The sequence below is a fragment of the Mustela nivalis genome (genome assembly GCF_964662115.1).
Source record: "Mustela nivalis genome assembly, chromosome: 6".
In the NCBI taxonomy this organism is placed as follows: Eukaryota; Metazoa; Chordata; class Mammalia; order Carnivora; family Mustelidae; genus Mustela; species Mustela nivalis.
The window spans coordinates 92,634,092-92,654,761 of NC_139025.1; the positions used below are offsets into that span (position 1 = coordinate 92,634,092).

A 20,670-nucleotide genomic window follows, 5' to 3' on the forward strand; every position below is an offset into this window, starting at 1 on the left:
GTACCTAATAAGTGACAGCCAGAACCAAGACCCAGATCAGCTGACAGCCATCCGTCAAGTGCTATTCTCTACTACCAGAATACATTTCCTACACTGCAGTTACACTACACTGACTTTACTTTCACAATCTTTTTTTTTTTTAAGACTTTATTTACTTATTTGTCAGAGAGAGAGAGAGAGTGAGAAAGAGAGAGAACAAGCAGGGGGAGTGGAAGAGGGAGAAGCAGGCTTCCCACTGAGCAGGGAGCCCGATGCCGGGGTTCGATCCCAGCACCTTGGGATCATGACCTGAGCTGAAGGCAAACACTTAAGGACTGAACCACCCAGGCAACCCTTTACTTTCACAATATTAAGGATTATTAATCTTAATCCCAATTCAGAGCCTCTGAATTTATCTGTTTCACACTTTTTATATTATAAGAGGCTCTATACTGACCTCATTAAAGGCTTTGCCAAAATAACTTTTATTATTATTAAAGATGTATTTATGTTAGAGAGTTAGAGAGAGAGAGAAAAAGAGAGAGAGAGAGAGAGAACATGCAAGCAGGGGTAGGGGCAGAGGGACAGAATCTCAAGCAGACACCACTTCATGCAGAACCTGATGCAGGAGTCAATCCCAGGACCCATAAGATCACCACCTGACCTGAAACCAAGAGTCAGACACTCAACTGAACCACTCAGATACCCCTCTTTTTTTTTAGTACTATTATTACAGTAGCCTTTATTATATAACTTGGACATTCCCCATTCTACTTTTAAGTACTTTACACAAAGTATTCCATTAACAATCAGGCATACCCTTCTTGACAAGATGAAACCTTACATGCCAGTTTTAGATCAAATTTCACCATCAAGTAATCTCAGTGTAATATTATTATAATATCAATTATAGTCAGGAGAATGAGGAAGGTGTTCGCTCTCTTTCGACCCTTATCAACTTCCACCTAAACAGGACATTGATCATGAGCCTTTATCGGCTCTGCTTCCCCAAACCCCCCTTTAAAGGATGATGTTGCTTTTTTACAAGGAAGCCTTAGGATAAACAGGGAGGAGACAGCAGCGGTGGAGAGGAACGTGCTAAATGCTGTTAGACGTGGGAGCACATTGCTTTGAGGATGCAGCTAGTTAGACGATTCACACCCAAAACAGTATCAGGAACACAAGTCCAACCGAAAAAGATTCACTAGTATCCTCTCTATATTTCTAGTAAGAATAACCTAAATTACCTAATAACCTAAACATTCAGTTCTTAAAAATGAGCAGGAGACCCTGAAGTCACTGCTAGTGATCCAGTGGCCCAGCTCGGCAGCAGGAGGACCAGAAAGGTGGCCGCAACCGCCGAAAGTGGGGACTGTGACAAAATGGCTTCTCTGGGACCAAAATCTGTCATTAAATCAAGTATTATTTCAGTGACTTCAATTTGCCACGAGACAAGTTTTTAAAGGGGGCCGGTCACACTGGGTAAAAGGCGGGTTCCCCTGGAGATACTAAAATCCAACAGGGGAACTCCCTGACAACAGATTTTCATATAATGGAAGCACTGAGCAAATGAAAGACAAAACCTGTGGAAATAAAAATAGAGCTAACACCAGCAGCTCTCTACACAAACGGCTCTCTAATGAGTATGAAATGTCTCTCCAGTGACTGATGAGTATTCAAAATGATGTAAAAACAGATCCTTGTGTATGAAAGGTTTGCCAGCTGATGCAATCCATGGTGACATAAAGGATTAGAAGATAAAGGTCAAGCACAAAATATTCAAATGAAAACAACATTACACAAAGCATGAAGGGATCAATATTTGCAGGGTCTGATAGTACTGAATTTGCTAAAAAGTTTATAGAGACACCAGCCAAAAGCATAAAGACCTTCTAAGACTTTTTAAGGAGGAAACTGTGCAAAAAAGAAAGAAAGAAAGAAAGAGAATGAAGAAAGAAAATACGGTGTGAGTTAAATTAAGAAACTAAACAAGAAGAAAGAAGTGCTACAGACACTAAAATGAAATCTCTGGAAAATTGAATGCTGAAACTTTGGGAGGACTTAGATGATCAGACCTAGAAAAGACCCACACTTCCGTTTCTCAAATCATGGAGATGTAAAATGGAGAGGAGTAATTCTATTTAAAGAAAAAGCTAAGAAGCACTAGACTGGCCAAGTAAGCCAAGACTGGTAACTTTCAATTTATGGAACAAAGAAGTGAGGTGGGGAGGTACTGAGGAGAGGTGGGGGGTGGGGGGGAACAGCGCCAAAAGAAGTCATGGAGGATCAACAAGAATCCCTAAACAAATGGAACTGGAAAGGTCACAGATCTGAAGGAAGAGGGAGAGGAATTAAAGCCATCAGGGAAGGTACAGTTTCATGGCAAGAAAGTGAATGTGCATGGGGGAGAGGCACAGGATGAAAAGGACGCCACTGGGCCAGTAAGAGCAGACAAAGGAGAACCTGCAAGGAAACCACCAGAAACACGCAGTGGCACAGAGACCAGGAATCTGGCAAACCCATTTCCAGGTATTCAGTTGCTTTTTATCTTTGGAGTTTTAAAAAAAGAAAATCAAATTAAACCCACTTCCATGTCTGCCTATAAGAAAGGAAATATTTTTTTTGTGGTTTTACATTTTTGTCGTTCTCAAATGAAGATTTTTTTTTTTTAGTGCATACATTGTTCTGTTTCTGTTATTTCAAATGATTCAAATACCAAAGGGACGGTTCATCTACTAAACGGTCTTTGTGATAAGAATATATTAGTAAAAACTGATAAAATGCATACCATAGAAACAGAAGAAAAAAAAAATGAACTGAGTCCACCAGGACAAATTCAGCCATTTTGCTGCTTCATGGGCCGCTAGAGCGAGAGGTTTTCTTTTCTTGTTCAGTCCGAAGGGGTGGGGCAGGGGGGATCAAATACCATTATAATTAAAATCTACCGCCACCAAAATCAGCTTTTCATAAAATTACACTGTAGAAAAGATATAATAACTTGAAATGAAAATACACATGCACAACTATGCTGACCAAACTGCAAGCTAATCGTTTTGTTTGTATTTGTTCCACTGAAAATAAACAGAGCTTACAGACTTGCACATAAAAGTTTTTTTCACATGTTTATCTTCAATATTGCTCCAGTGCATTCTGCTCACACTGTCAACATTTTTTCTAACTCTGGTTGTCTGTGACTTCTTGAAAGGAATACATAGAGCATGTGGCATGAATTCAATGACTCACCACTGGGGGGGTGGGGGGGAAGTGGGTGGGGAGGGGTAGAAAACTTGCTTAAAGAGCTAACATCTTATGCCTGAACCTAAGTGAGAGTACAGTACCATTCTCAAAGCTGGTGAAACAGAAGTTAGAACTGCAACAACACTGTTCAGAAAGAAAAGCTGTGGGCGCAACTGCTTCAGAGCCTTACAGAAAGAGTCCTAAAAAGATCTCGTCTGAGGACTCTCAATCCTACCAGCAAAAGTATGACTTCAAACAAACTAGTCCCCTCTTCCTTTATCCTCCACTTGGAAAAATAAGATGCCACTACCCACGACCAGAAACCAAAACAACACAGGCAGAGCCTACATGATGAAGGCCTCAGGGTGCCAAAAAGGAATGCCTCTTCCAAAGTGTTCCCCATGGTCTATGAGGGTAACTGAAATCCTATCATGAGAAATCCATTCTCAGGCTTTCCTTGTCTAGAGAGACACATAAAAGAATAGGCAAGATAAAATTTAAGTTAATTTTTTTATTTTATTTTACTTATTTGTCAAAGGTGGGGGGAGCAAAAGCAGAGGGAGACTCAGGCAGAGGGAGAAGCAGGCTCCCTGCCAAGCAAGGATCCTGATGTGGGAATCAGTCCCATGACCCCGAGATCATGACCCAAGCCAAAGGCAGATGCCCAACCAACAGAGCCACCTAGACGTCCAAAGAATATTCAACAAACATAAATAAACATCATCCAGGTCAAGAAACAGATAGGTCAATATCACAATATCACAGAATATCACAGAAGTCCCCCAACCCTGACACCTGCTATACACCCCTCCCCAATCATTAGCCCTCACCTCTCTCCTAGAGGGGACAACAATCCTGAATTTTACCATAATCATTTCCTTGGTTTCCATTTTACCATTACAAATACGGCTGCCTAAATAACTCAGCTTACTGTTTTCTTGTGTGTGAACTTCAAGTAGAAGAATACAGAGGTATTTTGTGGCTATGTAATGCTCCTTTTACTTTACAGTATGTTTGAGAGACTCAACCTCGTTTTAATGTACTCATTCCACTATGAATGGACATCTCAGTGGCTTTCACATGTGGTTCTTCTGACCAGCATCACTACTCACACTCACACTCGTCTCCTGGGACAGGTGTCCTAGAGCTTTCTAGAGTGTCTCCCAAGGGTCCAAGAGATGAACCTTCGAATTTACTAAAAAATGACAGTACGATCTTCCTAAGCGAATACATACACATATGTACATATATGCCAACATACATACACACCAGCTGTGTGTGCAGTAGAAACTCCCTCTTTGAATTAATTACAATGTAAATCCTACAAGGAAAGTAACAAAACATTAAGCTAGATGTATTCTTACCAAAAGGTCCGTCCTCAAAATGGCATTTGAGAATTGGACCGGAGGTATACACACCACACAGCTGATCCTAGAATATAAAATAATGCTTAAAGTCTAGTCACCCTCTGTCTTCTGTCTCCCTTCAGTACATTTGTTTAGCTAAGCTGTAACCGTGATTAAATCCTACTCTCTACCCCTCTTTACTTGCACACAAAACAGCAGACGAAAGAGGGAACAACACCCTTCTTACCTCATGTTCATAAACACCAACTCTAGTGGGCCTCTAGTACCACCCAGCAACCCAGCCACAGTTTCCTATTTCGTTCACTCTCCCACCATGTAGACAACCATTCTTACCTTCTACTCTCTCACACTTCTAGGACCCCTTGGTGACCCTCACTCAGAGCGTTCTTCTTTCACTAAGAAAACAGAAGCAATTAGAAGGCCCTATCGCATCAACCCCCCTACCTGTATCCATGCCTCTATGTTCTGGCCTTTCCTCTGATTACAGTTCAACAACTGTCTGAGCCCCGAGCCATGGGCACTCCCACCATCTGTCCAATAGAGTTTCTATCACCACATGTGGACCAAAGAACATAAATCAAGTCATTCTCACCTCTTCCTACATTATTTTTTGCCCTCTCTTCCAGACTGTTCTATCAACAAATAAATGTGCAGTTATTTCTCCCATCTTTAAAAAACAGGTCTTGAAAAAAATTAATTAACTAAAATTAAAATTAAAAACAGGTATTGACCCACTTCCCCCACCAGTCTATCGCTCTCCTTCTGATAATCATAAGACTCCTTAAAATTAGGAGGTATTTATACTTGCTGTCTCCAATGTCTCTCCTCCCCTATTCTTTTTGAATTCAAGAATGAATTTATCCCACCAAACAAAACTACTCTTACTGGGGCACCTGGGTGGCTCAGTGGGTTAAAGCCTCTGTCTTCAGCTCAGGTCATGATCCCAGAGCCCTGGGATGGAGTCCCATGTCAGGCTCTCTGCTCAGCAGGGAGCCTGCTTCCCTTCCTCTCTCTGCCTGCCTCTCTGCCTACTTGTGATCTCTGTCTGTAAATAAATAAATAAAATCTTTAAAAAATAAATAAATAAAACTACTCTTGCCAAGATCACTAGTAACCCCATGTTGTTAAAGGCAAGTGTCAATTTCTAGATGTCATCAAGTGCATTTGACACAGATCCCTCCTTCCAGGAAACATTTAAAGATAACAGTTTCCTGGTATCTTTTTCCTCCAGCTGCTCACACTCAGTCTCCTTTTGCTGGTTCCTTCTCATCTCCATAAGCTCTAGACACTGTGCTGCCCAGTGGTCAGAACTTTTCTACTAATAACTCCCTGGTCATCTCACACAGTCTCGTGACTCTGAGTATCACCTACAGGCTGCCAGCCCCCAGATGTGTATCTCCAGGCCAGACCCGGATCCCGCACCCCAGAGGTCTTCATCCAGCAACCTGCGAGGTATTTCCTATCGGATGCTACGCTGGGGCTCTTACATTTGCACCTCCAGATTCACCCTCCTTCTTCCTCCTCCCTGTTCTGCCCTAAGAGGCTGATCTATATGGATGACAGCAACAGGCTCTGTTTGCCTTCTGGCTGCTAGTAGGTTAGGATTCTGGGAAGCCCTGGCAGGAGAATAAAGGTGAGGGGGGCAGTATAAGACCAGAGTATTTATTCACCTTCTCCCTCCCTGGAGAGTCACCTTCACTGGCTAGATCTCTGGAGCAAAGGTGATTGATTCATCCTCTCAAGGTCAACTGCCCTATAAGAATCTCTCCCCCAGAGTTTCAGTGAGGAGGGATAGTAACATCTCTGCTGTTGCCATTCCTCCCAATGCTCTACAATCTATGCGCTCTCCCCACATCCCGCCCATACTTGTGTAAATGATGCCTTTGTTAAAAGTTCCTTCTGCGGTACCTGAGTGGCTCAGTGGGTTGAGCCTCTGCCTTCAGCTCAGGTCATGATCCCAGGGACAAGGGATGGAGCCCTGCATCGGCTCTCTGCTAGGCGGGGAGCCTGCTTCTCCCTCTCTCTCTCTCTGCCTGCCTCTCTGTCTACTTGGGATCTCTGTCTGTCAAATAAATAAATAAATAAAACCTTAAAAAAAAAATTCCTTCTAATAATATTGAGGGTGCCATCTAGGTCCTCCAAGAACTCTGACTCACACAGATGTCCAACTGGCAGCTCAATGATAACACATGCAAAACTGAGCACCTCCCATGGTCTTACCTATCTCAATCAATGGCAGCTTCCTTCCTGTAGTTCTCAGGCCAAGAACCTGGCATCATCCTCATACATCTTTTACCTCATACCCCACATCCTCAAGCCCTGTATGCTCTTCCCTCAAAATAGACCCAGAACCCAGCCATATCTCACCGGCTCCATGGCCACGACCCTGGCCACGGCCACCATCCCTACTTGTTTGGGTTGTTGCAATAGCCTCCCAGCTGGTTTACCAACACAGCAACCAGAGAGGTTCTGTTAAGTTAAGCCATGCCACTCTTCTCTTCAAAACCCTCTCATAGCTGCTCATCTCAGAGTAAAAGCCAACATCTTTAATAATAATCTATAAGCCCCCCTGTGATCTGGCCCCATATGCCTCTCTGACCTTATCACCTACTTGGTCACTTTGTTCCAGTCATGCTGGCCTCGCTTGCTATTCTCTATACTCCTGTCACCAAGCCTTTGAACTTGTTATGCCCTTGGCCTACAACACTCCTCCCACAGATATTTTCAATGCTTCCTCACTCACCTTCCTCAGGCCTTTATGCAAATGTCATCATCTCAATAAGACTTTCTCTGGCCACTCTTTCTAAAATTATAATAGCCTCTCCCCCACTTCATCTCGATCTCAAGCAATTATCATCACTTAGCATCTTACATACTTGATTTTCTTTAATGTGTCTCCACGCTTTAGAAGGTCCACTCCAGGAGGCGCGTGTTTTGGTCTGCTCTGTTCTTTGCCATATGCTCAATATCTAAAATGGTACCTGGAAGTAGCGGATACTCAAATAATTGTTTAATGAACCACAACCAGACACCATTCAGTCAGACGGCAATAGTTAAAAAGTCTAACAGTACTACAAATGGCCAAAGACAGCGAACACTAGGAATCCTAGCTCATCTCCACTTTGGAGAGCAATTCGGCTAGATCTAGAAAAGCTGATGATGTGCACATCTAATAAACTAGCAATGTACTTTTCTGGGCTATGTATCTATTTATACAGATGAATATGGTATACTAGAAGTCCGTGACTCCAAGGAGTATAGTCAGACTAGCTGGAGAATATTAATATTTTAGGATCAGAGAAGGAAGTCCATCCCTCAAAAGCAAATTAATACAGTCCTGCTCCTACAATAAAGAGAACATGGTGGCTCTTCTCAGGCATAGGGCATGGTGAAAAGAAAATGACCAATCACCAGCAGAATGGGGGGAAAAAATCAAAGCACCTATCAGAAGATGATCACAATTGTCACAATTGTGATCACCCAAAAAACCAAATCACAGATAAGTCACCTGGGAAGAAATCAGCAAGCAAAGACAGACTACAGGAAAGACATGTGAGACCCAAATCATGCTGGGTTTTAAACTGTAAATAAAATGCTAACATAAGTAACCAAAATAGTACACCACCGGGCCTAAGTGCTAGGTCAGACTTGAATTTTGCATGGCCTTCAAACATTCATGCAGGATCTCTCACAGGCCAGACACAGTCCTAGTAATGGACTATACATTTGGTTCAACTAAAACCAGGTAGTTCATGTGTTAACCTTATTGCGCCTACTTCAAGTTTTCCCTACGTCCCTTCACAGAACCGCCAGAGAAAGAGAAAATAAGCAGCCTACCTTTTACCTTTCTCCCACCTTGAAGAAAAGTGCTAATAAGCCTGTAATTGGCCAAAATTCGGGTCACCAGAGAGTAGTACTCATCTGACCGGCAAGAAGATGAGTCACCAGTCCCTGAACAGTCCGTGAGTTTGAGGCCCTCAGCAAACACCTCTTCTAAGAGGGTTACTGTGTGGTGGGGTGGGGGGCATAGAATGTAATGACACCAGGCTGAACCTTGCTCTTCTGACTCACACTCACATACTCTCTCCACTTACAACTCTCTTTCTCCTCAAAGGGTTTAATTAAGTCAGAAGAGAATTCATCACTTTAGGATGCTTAGTCTGGTACAGGCATTCAAAAATATAGGCAGAGGAGAAAAAAGACAAGTTGAACTCAACAGCAACATAAAAGTCAGGAGGAAGAGGGAATTTAAAGCAAACTATCTGAAAATCTTCATTTTATTTCTCTGCTTCTTACCGCCTCATCCTTTAAATTTTTTTTTGACCTGGTAATATTTTGTTGTTGAGGTCATCATGGACTCTCATAATACTTGTAGTAACAACACAGAGAGATCTCCCACACTTGACCCAGTTTCCCTAATGATAACACTGTGCAAAACTACAGTATAATATCACAACCAGAATATTGACATATTGATATTGATATAACCCACCAATGTTGTTCAGATTTTTCCAGCCTTATTTGTACTCACTTGTGTGTGTGTGTCTTAAGTTCTAGACAATTTTATCACTTGGGTAGGTTTGTGTATCTACCACCACAATCGAGAAAATGATCAGTATCAGCACTAGAAGGACACCTCATGTTACCTTCTTATAACCGCATCCACCAAACCCATCCCTAACCCCTGAAAACCACTAATCCATCTGCCATTCCTTCTTTCAACCCCTCGTGCCACACCCTAGTAGACAGTAGCCATCTGTACAACCAGCCCTGTTCCATTCTCCTCTCACTATACTCCTACTCTCCAGCCTCACACAGCTGCACACTCAGGGTGGATTCTGTCTTCAAAAAGAGCTGGCCAGAGAAGGAAAGGGTGTTGTACCTTACTGCTAGAGAAAACTGTCCAAAAGCAAAACAGAAGAGTTTTCACATTCAGGTACACAGGTCTCTTCTATGTGCATATCCACTAATATGCATAGTCCTGGCCATAAAAGAGGAAAGAACACATATTCTAGAAGCTTTGTAAAGCTTTGTATAAACATAAGTATTGATTCCTATGAAATCAAGGAAAAGACTTCTCTTTTCAGACTACCCAAGTCAGAGGGGCATAGTGCAGCATTTTTCACTTCCATAAAGACTTTCATCCATTTCAACCAGGACTTAAGTCCTTCTACGTCGGTACATGGAATCCCTAGCTTCCACTTAAAGAAACATCTTTCTTCCTTACAAGCCATTAGATACGCTGTCTTTTACTCAAATTTAAAATCCAAAGGACAAAATGAACTGCTAGTTATTACAACACAGTTTTAAAAGGAACATAAATAAAAGGTCTGCGGGACTCTCGGAGCACTAAAGCATATGCATGCGAATGGGATTCATACCTGCTGAGCTGAGAAGAACGCTGAAGTCCGTCCCCCTCTGTGATTCTCCGCTTTCATTATTGAGCTCTTTTTCAATATCTTGATATCGATCCCAGTTAGAGACTATCTTTCTTTTAGAATAATTTCCCTGTTCCTCATTCTCTTCTCCATAGGTCTCTGCATCACTGTCATCTTCAACCTGCAATCATTAGAGACAAATCAATACACAAGCAGTGGAAATTTCGACCTCAGCAGCCTCAGCAGTAAAGTAAAACCAAACCAAAAAAAAAAAAAAATAGTACACTGGTATCACGATGAAGAGCACATTGGTAGACCAAGCTCTCTGAGGATAATAAATAGTATTTCAAAAGGACCCCATTATATCAGAATGTACTTTCAGGACAAGCTTTTCCTTTAGCTTTGCTGAGGAAATTTGGCAAGTTCCTGCCAAAAAATCTGTGTAACTGATAGGGCTAACATCTACCCCAGTGTACGCTTTTTCAATAGCTGTTTCAGCTCACTGAAACAATCAAGGCTATATGAATCTTAAACTTAGAGGACTTTAGGATAGAAATCAACGATTTTCAGGGGCACTTGGGTGGCCCAGTCAGTTGAGCATCTGTCTTCAGCTCAGGTCATGATCTCAGGGTCCTGGGATGGAGCCCCACATCCAACTCCCTGCTCAGCGGGGAGTTTGCTTTCCTCCCCACCATTCATGCTCTCTCTCTCACTCTCTAATAAAATCTTGAAAAAAAGAAAAAAAAATCAACCATTTCAAAGCCTACCTACTCCCAGAAATCGGCACCACATAAATACCTCAGAAACAACCTGCACTATCTGACCTATATAAGTTTACATGTAAAATGACCATGGTTGCTTGGAATTGGTAATGATTAAGGGTTTTGCCAGCTGGTGCAATGGGAACTTTTAGTTATGGAAAAGAAGTTAATCCTTTTTTTAAAAAAAAGATTTTATTTATTTATTTGACAGAAATCACAAGTAGGCAGAGAGGCAAGCAGAGAGAGAGAAGAAGCAGGCTCCCTGCTGAGAGCCTGATGTGGCTCAATCCCAGGACCCTAAGATCATGACCTGAGCTAAAGGCAGAGGCTTTAACCCACTGAGCCACCCAGGCACCCCTGAAGTTCATCCTTTTTATGCCCAAGAATGTGGCTTGAGAAAACTGAACTGCTACATAAGAAACTGAGGCATAAGTATATTATTTAAAGTAATTAAAGATAAATAAGCAAATAAAAATACATAAAATATTATAAGGAGGAAGAGGTGGGAAAGAAGAGAGAACAGTTATGGAAGTTCAATCTTCATCTTTCATTTCTGGAAGACAATAGGCTAAATATTGATTTGATACATTCCAAAAAATAAAGTCACTGGAAATAAATCATTTCTAGATGTTACACAAAAATTTGCTATACAGCTATTTTTTTTCAATTTTAAGGATTAGTTTTTAAAAGTAAGTATTTTGAAAGTTTAAAAAAAGGGGGCACCTGGGTGGCTCAGTGGGTTGAGCCGTTGCCTTCAGCTCAGGTCATCATCTTGGGGTCCCGGGATCGAGTCCCGCATCGGGCTCTCTGCTCGGCAGGGAGCCTGCTTCCTCCTCTCTCTCTCTCTGCCTGCCTCTCTGCCTACTTGTGATCTCTCTCTGTCAAATAAATAAATAAAATCTTTAAAAAAAAAAAAAGAAAGTTTAAAAAAAGAAATCAACCATTTCAATTTACAGATTTTATAAACATGGTAAGTCTTTTAAGTTTTAAATAGAACTCTGCTCAGATGCATTCAAGAGCACAGCTTCCAGTCTTGGGTATTAAAAAAGAGCATGCAGAAAAATGCAGAAGGTGAAAAATTATAAAAGATAAAGGGTCTAGTTTCCTCAATAAATAATTTGCAAGAAGAAAAACCACTGGGGGAGAAGAGAGAAACCTATAGATTGAAAGACCTTACTGGTCACATAACCATTTGTAATGTCAGCGACTTGCCTGAAATCGAATTCAGACAATATAACTACAGATAAAAATCACTCATGAGACAATCAGAGAAAGGTGAATGACTGGATATTTGATTATATTGAAGAAATACTATTATTTCACATATTTATTGTTTGGTGTGATACTATATCATGATTTTTTTAAATCTTCTTATTTTTTTGGAATAAATACCAAACCACTTATTAATGAAAAGATAGAACATGTGGGATTTCCTTCAAAATAGTGGGTGGAGAGGAAATAAACCAAGCATAATTGATAATCATATTATTCTATTTACTTTTCTATGTATTTGAAAATATCCATAATAAAAAATTAAATCTCAAAAAGGAAGATGCATGTAGAATCTAAAGAAATGGTTCAAAGAAGTATCTTAAAGATTATAAAATCTTTATCAAGAGAAAAACTTGGGGTGCTTGGGTGGCTCAGTGGGTTAAGCCTCTGCCTTCAGCTCAGGTCATGATCTCAGGGTCCTGGGATCGAGCCCCGCATCAGGCTCTCTGCTCGGCAGGGAGCTTCCTTCTCCCTCTCTCTCTACCTGCCTCTCTGCCTACTTGTAATCTCTCTCTCTGTGCCAAATAAATAAACAAAATCTTTTTAAAAAATTTAAAATTAAAATTAAAAAAATAAAAAGAGTAAAACTTGTGAAATATACTACAACAGCCCATCTATAAAAGGACATGTTAGTCTAGACTTTACAAAAAAAAAAGTTTCTATTACCACAAAAATGGGACATGTGCATTTGAGAAATTGAGAGGACAAGACAGTAAAGAAATAAACAAAAACCCCACATTCCCATCACTTGAGAGTAGGAGCACCACCATTAACGTCTTAGAAAGAGATCTGCTAGTATATGCACTATCTCTATATTTACATAGACTTTTTTTATAACAAGAATTTTTTCATCAAAATTCTGCATCTCTCCATCTCAGTTAATGGCATTTCGTATAACTATCTGGACTATTTCCAAATTTGCCTGGCCCCAAAAATTTCCTTTAGAGCTGGTTTTATCCAAGCCAGTATTCTATTCAAGGCCATGCCCTGTAGTTCACTGTTTGTCCCTAAGTCCCTTTGAACCTAGCACAGTCTCTTTTTTTAGGACATTGATTTACTGAAGAGATCAGTACAGGTAGAGTGCAGAAGGATCCATCTTCTGTCTGGCTGCTTCCTGGTGGTGCTTATTCATAAGAAATAGTGGATTAAAATATATATATATCTAAAAATCTGAATGCCCAATGGAGTCAAGTTAAATATTTTTTGGCTAAAAAATATTGGTTGAGAAGGTGAAAAATTATAAAAGATAATTTTTTTTTATCTTTGTGACTTCATACATGATCTGTTGTTTAAATAATAAATACCCACAACATTCTGAAGAAAATAGCTTCCTAACTGATGTGGAAGTGGGGGGACAGAAGTAGAGCTGAAAATCCTAGCAGTGTTCAATCTGAGAAAATCCAATATTCCTTTGTTGGCCCACTGGGTAAACACAGTTCAGAGACTTCTCCAGTTAGCACAAAATTTCTTAACATTGTTGTAACACCTGGTAAAAATGTGGCCTGGGCAGAGTGATCAGCTTGATGTGGAAAAGGATGATGGTCTGAAACACCTGAGGAGCTACTAACAGTGAAACAAGCACCAACATAGGAGGCAGTGGACCCGGGAAGAATGGATGGCCCTGCCCTCACCATCATTTAATATTTACTAAGTGTTCATGATGGGCTGGGCCTCACACCACTGAATGACCCACTAATCCCCAACCTAGAAGAATCACTGAAAGATGATCTCATTACCCCCACACAACTGCAGAGACGAGAAGAGCGGCCATGAGCCCCTCTCACAAGAGGGTGTAAAAAATAATCAAGTGTAGAAGACACTTGATGTAAATTAGAGAAAGGGGGGGTCAGGGTGGTAAAAAATAATCAAGTGTAGGGGCTCCTGGGTGGCTCAGTGGGTTAAGCCGCTGCCTTCGGCTTCGGTCATGATCTCAGGGTCCTGGGATCGAGTCCCGCATCGGACTCTCTGCTCAGCGGGGAGCCTGCTTCCTTCTCTCTCTCTCTCTCTCTGCCTGCCTCTCAGTGTACTTGTAATTTCTCTCTGTCAAATAAATAAATAATCTAAAAAATAATAATAATAATCAAGTGTAGAAGACACTTGATGTAAATTAGAGACAGGGGGGGTCTTAAAAACTCCTGGTGATTTTACATGTGGCTCATTTTGCAAAGATCTGGGAAAAAATGCGCAAAATCCCCAAATAGAAAGAATAGAACAAATGAGGTAAATATTAAAGAAAGCTATGTGAAAACCACAAAGGCATCACTATTATGTTAACAACATCATTAAAATATTAGTATGCTAATTTTGCATACTGAAAAATATAATACACTGATGGAAGAAGTTGAAGAAGATACAAACGCAAAGACAGCTGCACTCACAGATTAAGTTGTTAAAGGGCGCCTGCGTGGCTCAGTCAATTAACCAACCGACTCTTGATTTCAGCTCAGATCATGACCTCAGGGTCATGAGATCGATCCCTGCATCAGGTTCTGTTCTGACCTGGAACCTGCTTAAGATTACTCTCCCTCCCATTCGTGTTTTTTCTCCCTCTCACTCTATCTCTCTCCAAAAATATATATATTGTTAAAATATCTACAACTAGGGGCTCGGTTGGTTAAGTGTCTGCCTTGGTACAGGTCATGATCCTGGGGCAGAGCCCCACACCAAGCCTGCTTCTCCATCTCCCTCTGTGCCTCCCCCTTTCCCCACTCATGCAAATGCTTGTGTGTGTACTCTCTCATAAGTAAAATATTTTTTAAAAACCTATAACCTCAAAGCAATCTACAAATTCAATGCAATCCCTACCAAAATTCCAATGGCATTTTCCACAGGGAAAAAAACCAACTTAAAAATTTGTATGGAGCCACAAAAGACCCTGCAAAGCCAAAGCAAGCTTAAGAAAGAACAACAAAGCTAGAAGTACCATGCCTCCTGACAGCAAATTATATTACAAAGCTATAGTAATCAAAACTGTATGGCAATGGCATAAAAATAGACACATCAATGCAACAGAACAGACAGCCCTGAAATAAACCCACACATTTAGGTTCAATTAGGACAAAGGGTACACCATGGGGAGAGGACAGTCTTTTCAATAAGTGGCACTAGGAAACTGGACAGCCACTTGGAAAAGAATGAAACTAGACCACTATCTCACAACATACACAAAAATTAACTCAAAATGGATTAAATACTTGAGTGTAATACCTGAAACCATAAAAATTCTAGTGGAAAAACATAGGGGGTAAGCTCCTTGACATCAGCCTTGGCAATTTTTTAGATTTGACAGCAAAGCAAAGGCAATGAAACAAAAATAATAAACCAGTGAGACTACAGGTCCTGAGTCATGTACAGAACTGTTGAATCACTGTACTGCACACCTGAAACTAATATAACAGTATGTTAACCATACTGGAATTAAAATAAAAAAGTTAATTTTTAAAAATGAAAAGGCAACTTCTAGGAGAAAATATTAGCAAAATCATATTAGCAAATCATATCTGATACAGCCCCTCTTCCCATAATGGATTTTAAAAAGCAATTTAAAACAATATGTGCATAATTCTATTTCCATATGTTATGGGCCCAGCAAAACATTTGCCAATAACAGCACAAAGGAGGTGGGTGGGCACTGAACTGCCCTGCACTAAGGGAAGGACACAGTACAGGAACTCAAACACAAACACACAAACAAAACTAGGAATAGGAAATAAGAAGGCTAGGATAATAAAAGCAATAAACATATGTTTATTCTTCTTTCCTCTCTCATTCTTTGAAAGATAAAATTATATAAGGTAATAATGGTAACCCTGTATTATTGGCTCTTGTAACCTCTAGATGTAATCTGTGTAACGACAATACCACAAAGAGGGGCATGGGGAATAGAGCTATGAGCAATGTCCCTGTACCTCACTAAGCTAGCACAGATCTGAAGCAGATTCTGCTAAGTTAAAATGTATATAGTAGGACCCCAGAGCAAGCCCTAAGGAAATGACTAAAAAAAAAACAAAAACAAAAACAAAACAATTAAAGGAATTTAAATGTTACATTAAAAATATGTATGCAAAAGAAACCGCAAAGGAGGAACAGAGGAACTAAATCTACATGAGACATACGGGAAACAAAAAATAAGGCCCAGACATAAATATCCAACCGTGTCAATGGCAACATTATATGTGAATAGATTCAACAATCCAGTCAAAAGGCAGGGACTAGCGAAATGGAGGTTTTTAGATCCAACTATATACAGTCTATAGGAGACACATTCAAAGAAAAATATTATAATAAAGTCCTGAAAGGCAAAAGACACTGTATGTAAAGAGTTCGTAAAAAAGAGCCAGAGTGCCTAGACAAGTATCAGACAAAATGACCTTCAAAGCAAAAATTATTATGAAACAAAGAAGGACATTACACAGTGATAAAAGGGTCGGTTTAGCATGAAGATGTGACGACTACAACGTACACTTCCCAATAATCAAGTCCCACAATATATGCAGCAAACACTGACCCAACTGAAGGGGGGGATTGTTCAACAGTAGTAGATGGTGTGTCAGCACCACGCCTTCAGTGATGGAGACCAACTAGACAACAGCTACCACAGGCACCACAGAACCAATAAAAAGATTTGCTCACCACAGCCATACTGCTATTTAATCTACAATAGTAATTTACATAAAATTACAAACCGCTTAATTTAACTGGCCAGTCTATGAACAGTATATTTGGGCAACAGTGTTTTTTAAACCTCCTCTTACCTTTTCTTTCAAAAGAGCAACCATCTGCCAAGAGAGTATTTAAAGATTATTTTTATCCTGAAGAGCCCTCAGATAAGCCAATAAAACTTGGGAAGTTACTAGTAGCACCTAACAACTAAATAAGAGCCTTTAATACTCAAAAACCTAACTTTCCAAGGTCCTTGTTTACTTTCTGCTGGAGTAGAGGGGCGTGGACATGGGTCTTCCGACTTTGAACCTAACTAACACGGAGGTCGGAAAACAGTCAATCTCACATATTTCAACAACCTCCTGTGTTCCTCACAAAACGTAGTTGCACCATAAATGGGGACAGGTGGGATAGAAATATAGGCAAGAGGACGCATTTAAGGAAACCTTCCAACAGAAAGTCACTGGGAACTAATTTCAGTAATTAGGTAATAAAGTCAAATATTATCCAACCCAAAGTGTTAAAATGTGTGAAATTGGAAAATTATATTAATTCACCTTCACCTTAATATTTTTTAAAATTTTTTATTTATTTTTCTTTGTTAACAAGCTTTAAGATAGATCCTTACTTAACAGTCTAATTGTCAACTTTTATATTTGTAACCCTAATCAGGATTTTTATTAGTAGCAGCTGACAATGCACTACTTTAAAAAATTTTTTAATTATAGAAAAAATTCTAAACCATCATAATTAAAGAGTTCAATGACAGCTTTTGGTATTAGAAAAGTGTGCTAGCCCTGCACCCCAATGTTTCTAGCAGCAAAGCCAACAATAGCCAAACTATGGAAAGAGTCCAGATGTCCATCAACAGGTGACAAGTGAATGGATAAAGAAGATGTGGTATATATATAAAATGGAATATTATACAGCCATCCAAAAAATGAAATTTTGGCATTTGCAATGACATGGATAGAACTAGAGGGTATTATGCTAAGTGAAATAAGTCAGTCGAAGAAAGACAATTGTCGTATGATCTCGCTGATATGTGGAATTTAAGAAGCAAGGCAGAGGATCACAGAGAAAAAGAGGAAAAAATAAAACAAGATGAAACCAGAGAGGGAAACAAACCGTAAGAGACTCTTAATCATGGGAAACAAACCGAGGGTTGTTCAACAGGAGACGGTGGAGGGATGGGGTAACAGTGATGGACACTAAGGAGGGCATGTGATGTAATGAGCACTGGGGCTTATATAAGACTGATGAATCACAGACCCATACCTCTGAAACCAGTAATACATTATAATTTAAAAAAAAAAAAAGTATGCTAGCAAAAATAATTTTTATGCAGCATTTCAAGAAGCTAAATTTCTATTAAAAATTGAATGAAGGGGTACCTGGGTGGCTCAGGTTAAAGAGGCTTTAACCCAAGCTTCTGCCTTCAGCTCAGGTCATGATCCCAGGGTCCTGAGATCAAGCCCGACATCAGGCTCTCTGCTCAGTGGGGAGCCTGCTCTCTCCTCTCTCTCTGCCTGCTTGTGATCTCTGTCAAATAAATTTTAAAAAGAATTGAATGAAAATATTTACATATACACTATATACCTAATGTACAGGTCAACTAATAAAGGAGGTTTCCATTTGCCATTGTGTATTAAGTAAAATATACATTAGAAGATAAGCACCTTTGAAATGCAATACATGGCATATATAGCTACATTATCTACTGAGCCCAGAACAATGTACACAGTATTTGAGCTGCAAAATACTTTAGCCAGCAGGAATGGGAAGAAAGTGGTCCAAATTATCCTCAAATTCAGATGTTTCTCTAGAAGAGAATTATCTACATCTTCTTTTCTTGTCCCTCCTTCTGATCGGTATATGGGAAAGAGGGGACAGAGAAAATGGTACCCCAGTCCTCAAAGTGGCTGCTCAATGACACTTCTGCCAGAGCTCTTCACTCATTCCCAGTCCTCATCTTTCTTTCTTTCTTTTTTTTTTTTTTTTTTTAGTTTATTTAATACTCTACATCAAACGTGAGGCTTGAACTCAGGACCCAAGATCAAGAATCACATGCTCTACCAATTGAACCAGCCAGGAGCCCCTCCAGTCCTTATCTTTCTTTCTCCAAGTCCTTTTATCTTTCTCATCTGTGTTATTTTGTTATTGAGAGTTGGCTAAAAAGAGAAGGCACTGAAAGGTAATTACCATTGGCTAGCAGTCTATACAGGAACTAGCGTATGAGATATCTTATTGTAAAGACCTTAAGAATTATTACATCTTAAGAGTTTATGCTTCCATAATTAAGGGTAGTTTGGAAATCAGACTTTAGTAATTTCATAGGACTAAATGATGATTTCACACTACACTTTGTGGAACTCCTTTTAGGAGGTCCTTGTGCAAAAGAGGGGTAAGTGGCCATAGAATCAGTCTCATTTTATCTGCTTTACAACGTGAACTTCATGTAAGAATTCAGGCTAAAAAAGGTTGTGTGTGTGTGCATGTGTGTGTGTGTTTAAGATTTATTTATTTATATGAGGTGTGGAGGGGGAGAGGTAGACAGAGAAAAATCTCAGCAGACTCCCCACTGAGCCCAACACAGGGTGGATCAGACAACCCTGAGATCATGACCTAAGCTGAAACCAAGAGTCCAAGAGCCTCCCAGGCACCCCCAGACTAAAAAAAGTTTTTAAAAACTACTTAATTAGGGCCGCCTGGGTGGCTCAGTCAGTTAAGCCTCTGCTTTCAGATCAGGTCATGATCTCAGAGTCCTGGGATCGGATCAAGCGAGGCACTGGGCTCCCTACTCAGCAGGGAGCCTGCTTCTCCCTCTCCTGCTGCTCCCTCTGCCTGTACACTTGCTCTCTCTCCCTCCCTACCTCCCTCTCTCTGTCAAATAAATAAATAAAATATTTTTTAAAAAACTACCAAATTAATCAAATTTGCAAGTCCCAACCTCCAGGGAAAATTCTATGAATTAGATTAACGTCAACAATTTTTCGAGTAAAGGCACTAAGTGGAACTATAAAGACCATCTGCTTCTTGGTGTGGTTCTGATGTAGAAAAAGTCAGCATTTTGCTTTGTGAATCCACTGACACACACAATAGAGACACACACAATAAGGACTGCAAGCAAAAACTTTTCTTAGCTCATCATTTAATTAAAGATTTTATATATTCAAAAATATCAACCTTAATAGGAGGGCTGCATGTAGATACTGAGCATATTCCTGGGCGTGCTCAGTATACACCCCTCACTCACCTTGACCACAGCTGCCAACAGGTCACTTTCTCCTAAGGAGGCAGGTGATGGGTCATGTGCTCGTGCCTTTACTTCCTCTTCCCTAGGGTTGCCATGCATGGCCTTAGCGGCCAGATTTCCTTTCACGGCCACAGTTAAATTTCCACTCCTTTTATCCACCAGCACAGGACTGGTTTCCTTGGTTACTGAGGTTTTAATATCATCACCTTCCACTTTCCAGAAAACTCACAGACCATGAAATAGCTGGGGGTTTTTTTGTTTGTTTGTTTGTTTGTTTGTTTTAATCTAGCCAACTTTAAGACACTCCCCCAACTCTCAAGTCAACAGCAGGAGAGAAGTTAATTAACAGGGAAACAATTACTGAACTAGAAGGAACACTCTGCCCTCAGGTGAGGTCATGTGGAAATAGAGGGGCCAGTCGACCCTATGGCTGAAGCTGGGATGAGGTCTCCTACCCAAATTAACCATATCACATCCTTCCTAAGAACAGACTTCCACGGGGCGCCTGGGTGGCTCAGTGGGTTAAGCCGCTGCCTTCGGCCCAGGTCATGATCTCAGGGTCCTGGGATCGAGTCCCGCATCGGGCTTTCTGCTCAGCAGGGAGCCTGCTTCCTTCTCTCTCTCTCTCTGCCTGCCTCTCAGTGTACTTGTAATTTCTCTCTGTCAAATAAATAAATAAAATCTTTTTTAAAAAATTTTAAAAAATTATAAAAAAAAAGAACAGACTTCCAATTCCTTAAACATTACTCTCTGTTCTA

The 20,670-nt window shown here is 40.3% G+C and overlaps 2 protein-coding genes across 3 annotated transcripts in view; one reads left to right on the top strand and one right to left on the bottom strand.

Moving 5' to 3' along the window:
- The window catches only part of AVEN (apoptosis and caspase activation inhibitor), a 172,838-nt gene that overhangs the window by 120,957 nt on the left and 31,211 nt on the right, over positions 1 to 20,670 (bottom strand). The window contains exons 2-3 of one of the 2 annotated variants that reach the window (XM_082736763.1): positions 19,913 to 19,994; positions 9,965 to 10,142 (exon numbers count right to left, since the gene is read on the bottom strand). In XM_082736763.1, coding sequence (XP_082592889.1) covers positions 9,965 to 10,142; positions 19,913 to 19,994 — 260 coding nt within the window. The remainder of the gene's footprint in view (positions 1 to 9,964; positions 10,143 to 19,912; positions 19,995 to 20,670) is intronic. The other variant, XM_082736762.1, reaches the window with a different exon arrangement.
- CHRM5 (cholinergic receptor muscarinic 5) overlaps positions 1 to 20,670 on the top strand; it is an 83,582-nt gene that overhangs the window by 14,953 nt on the left and 47,959 nt on the right. The window lies entirely within an intron of this gene.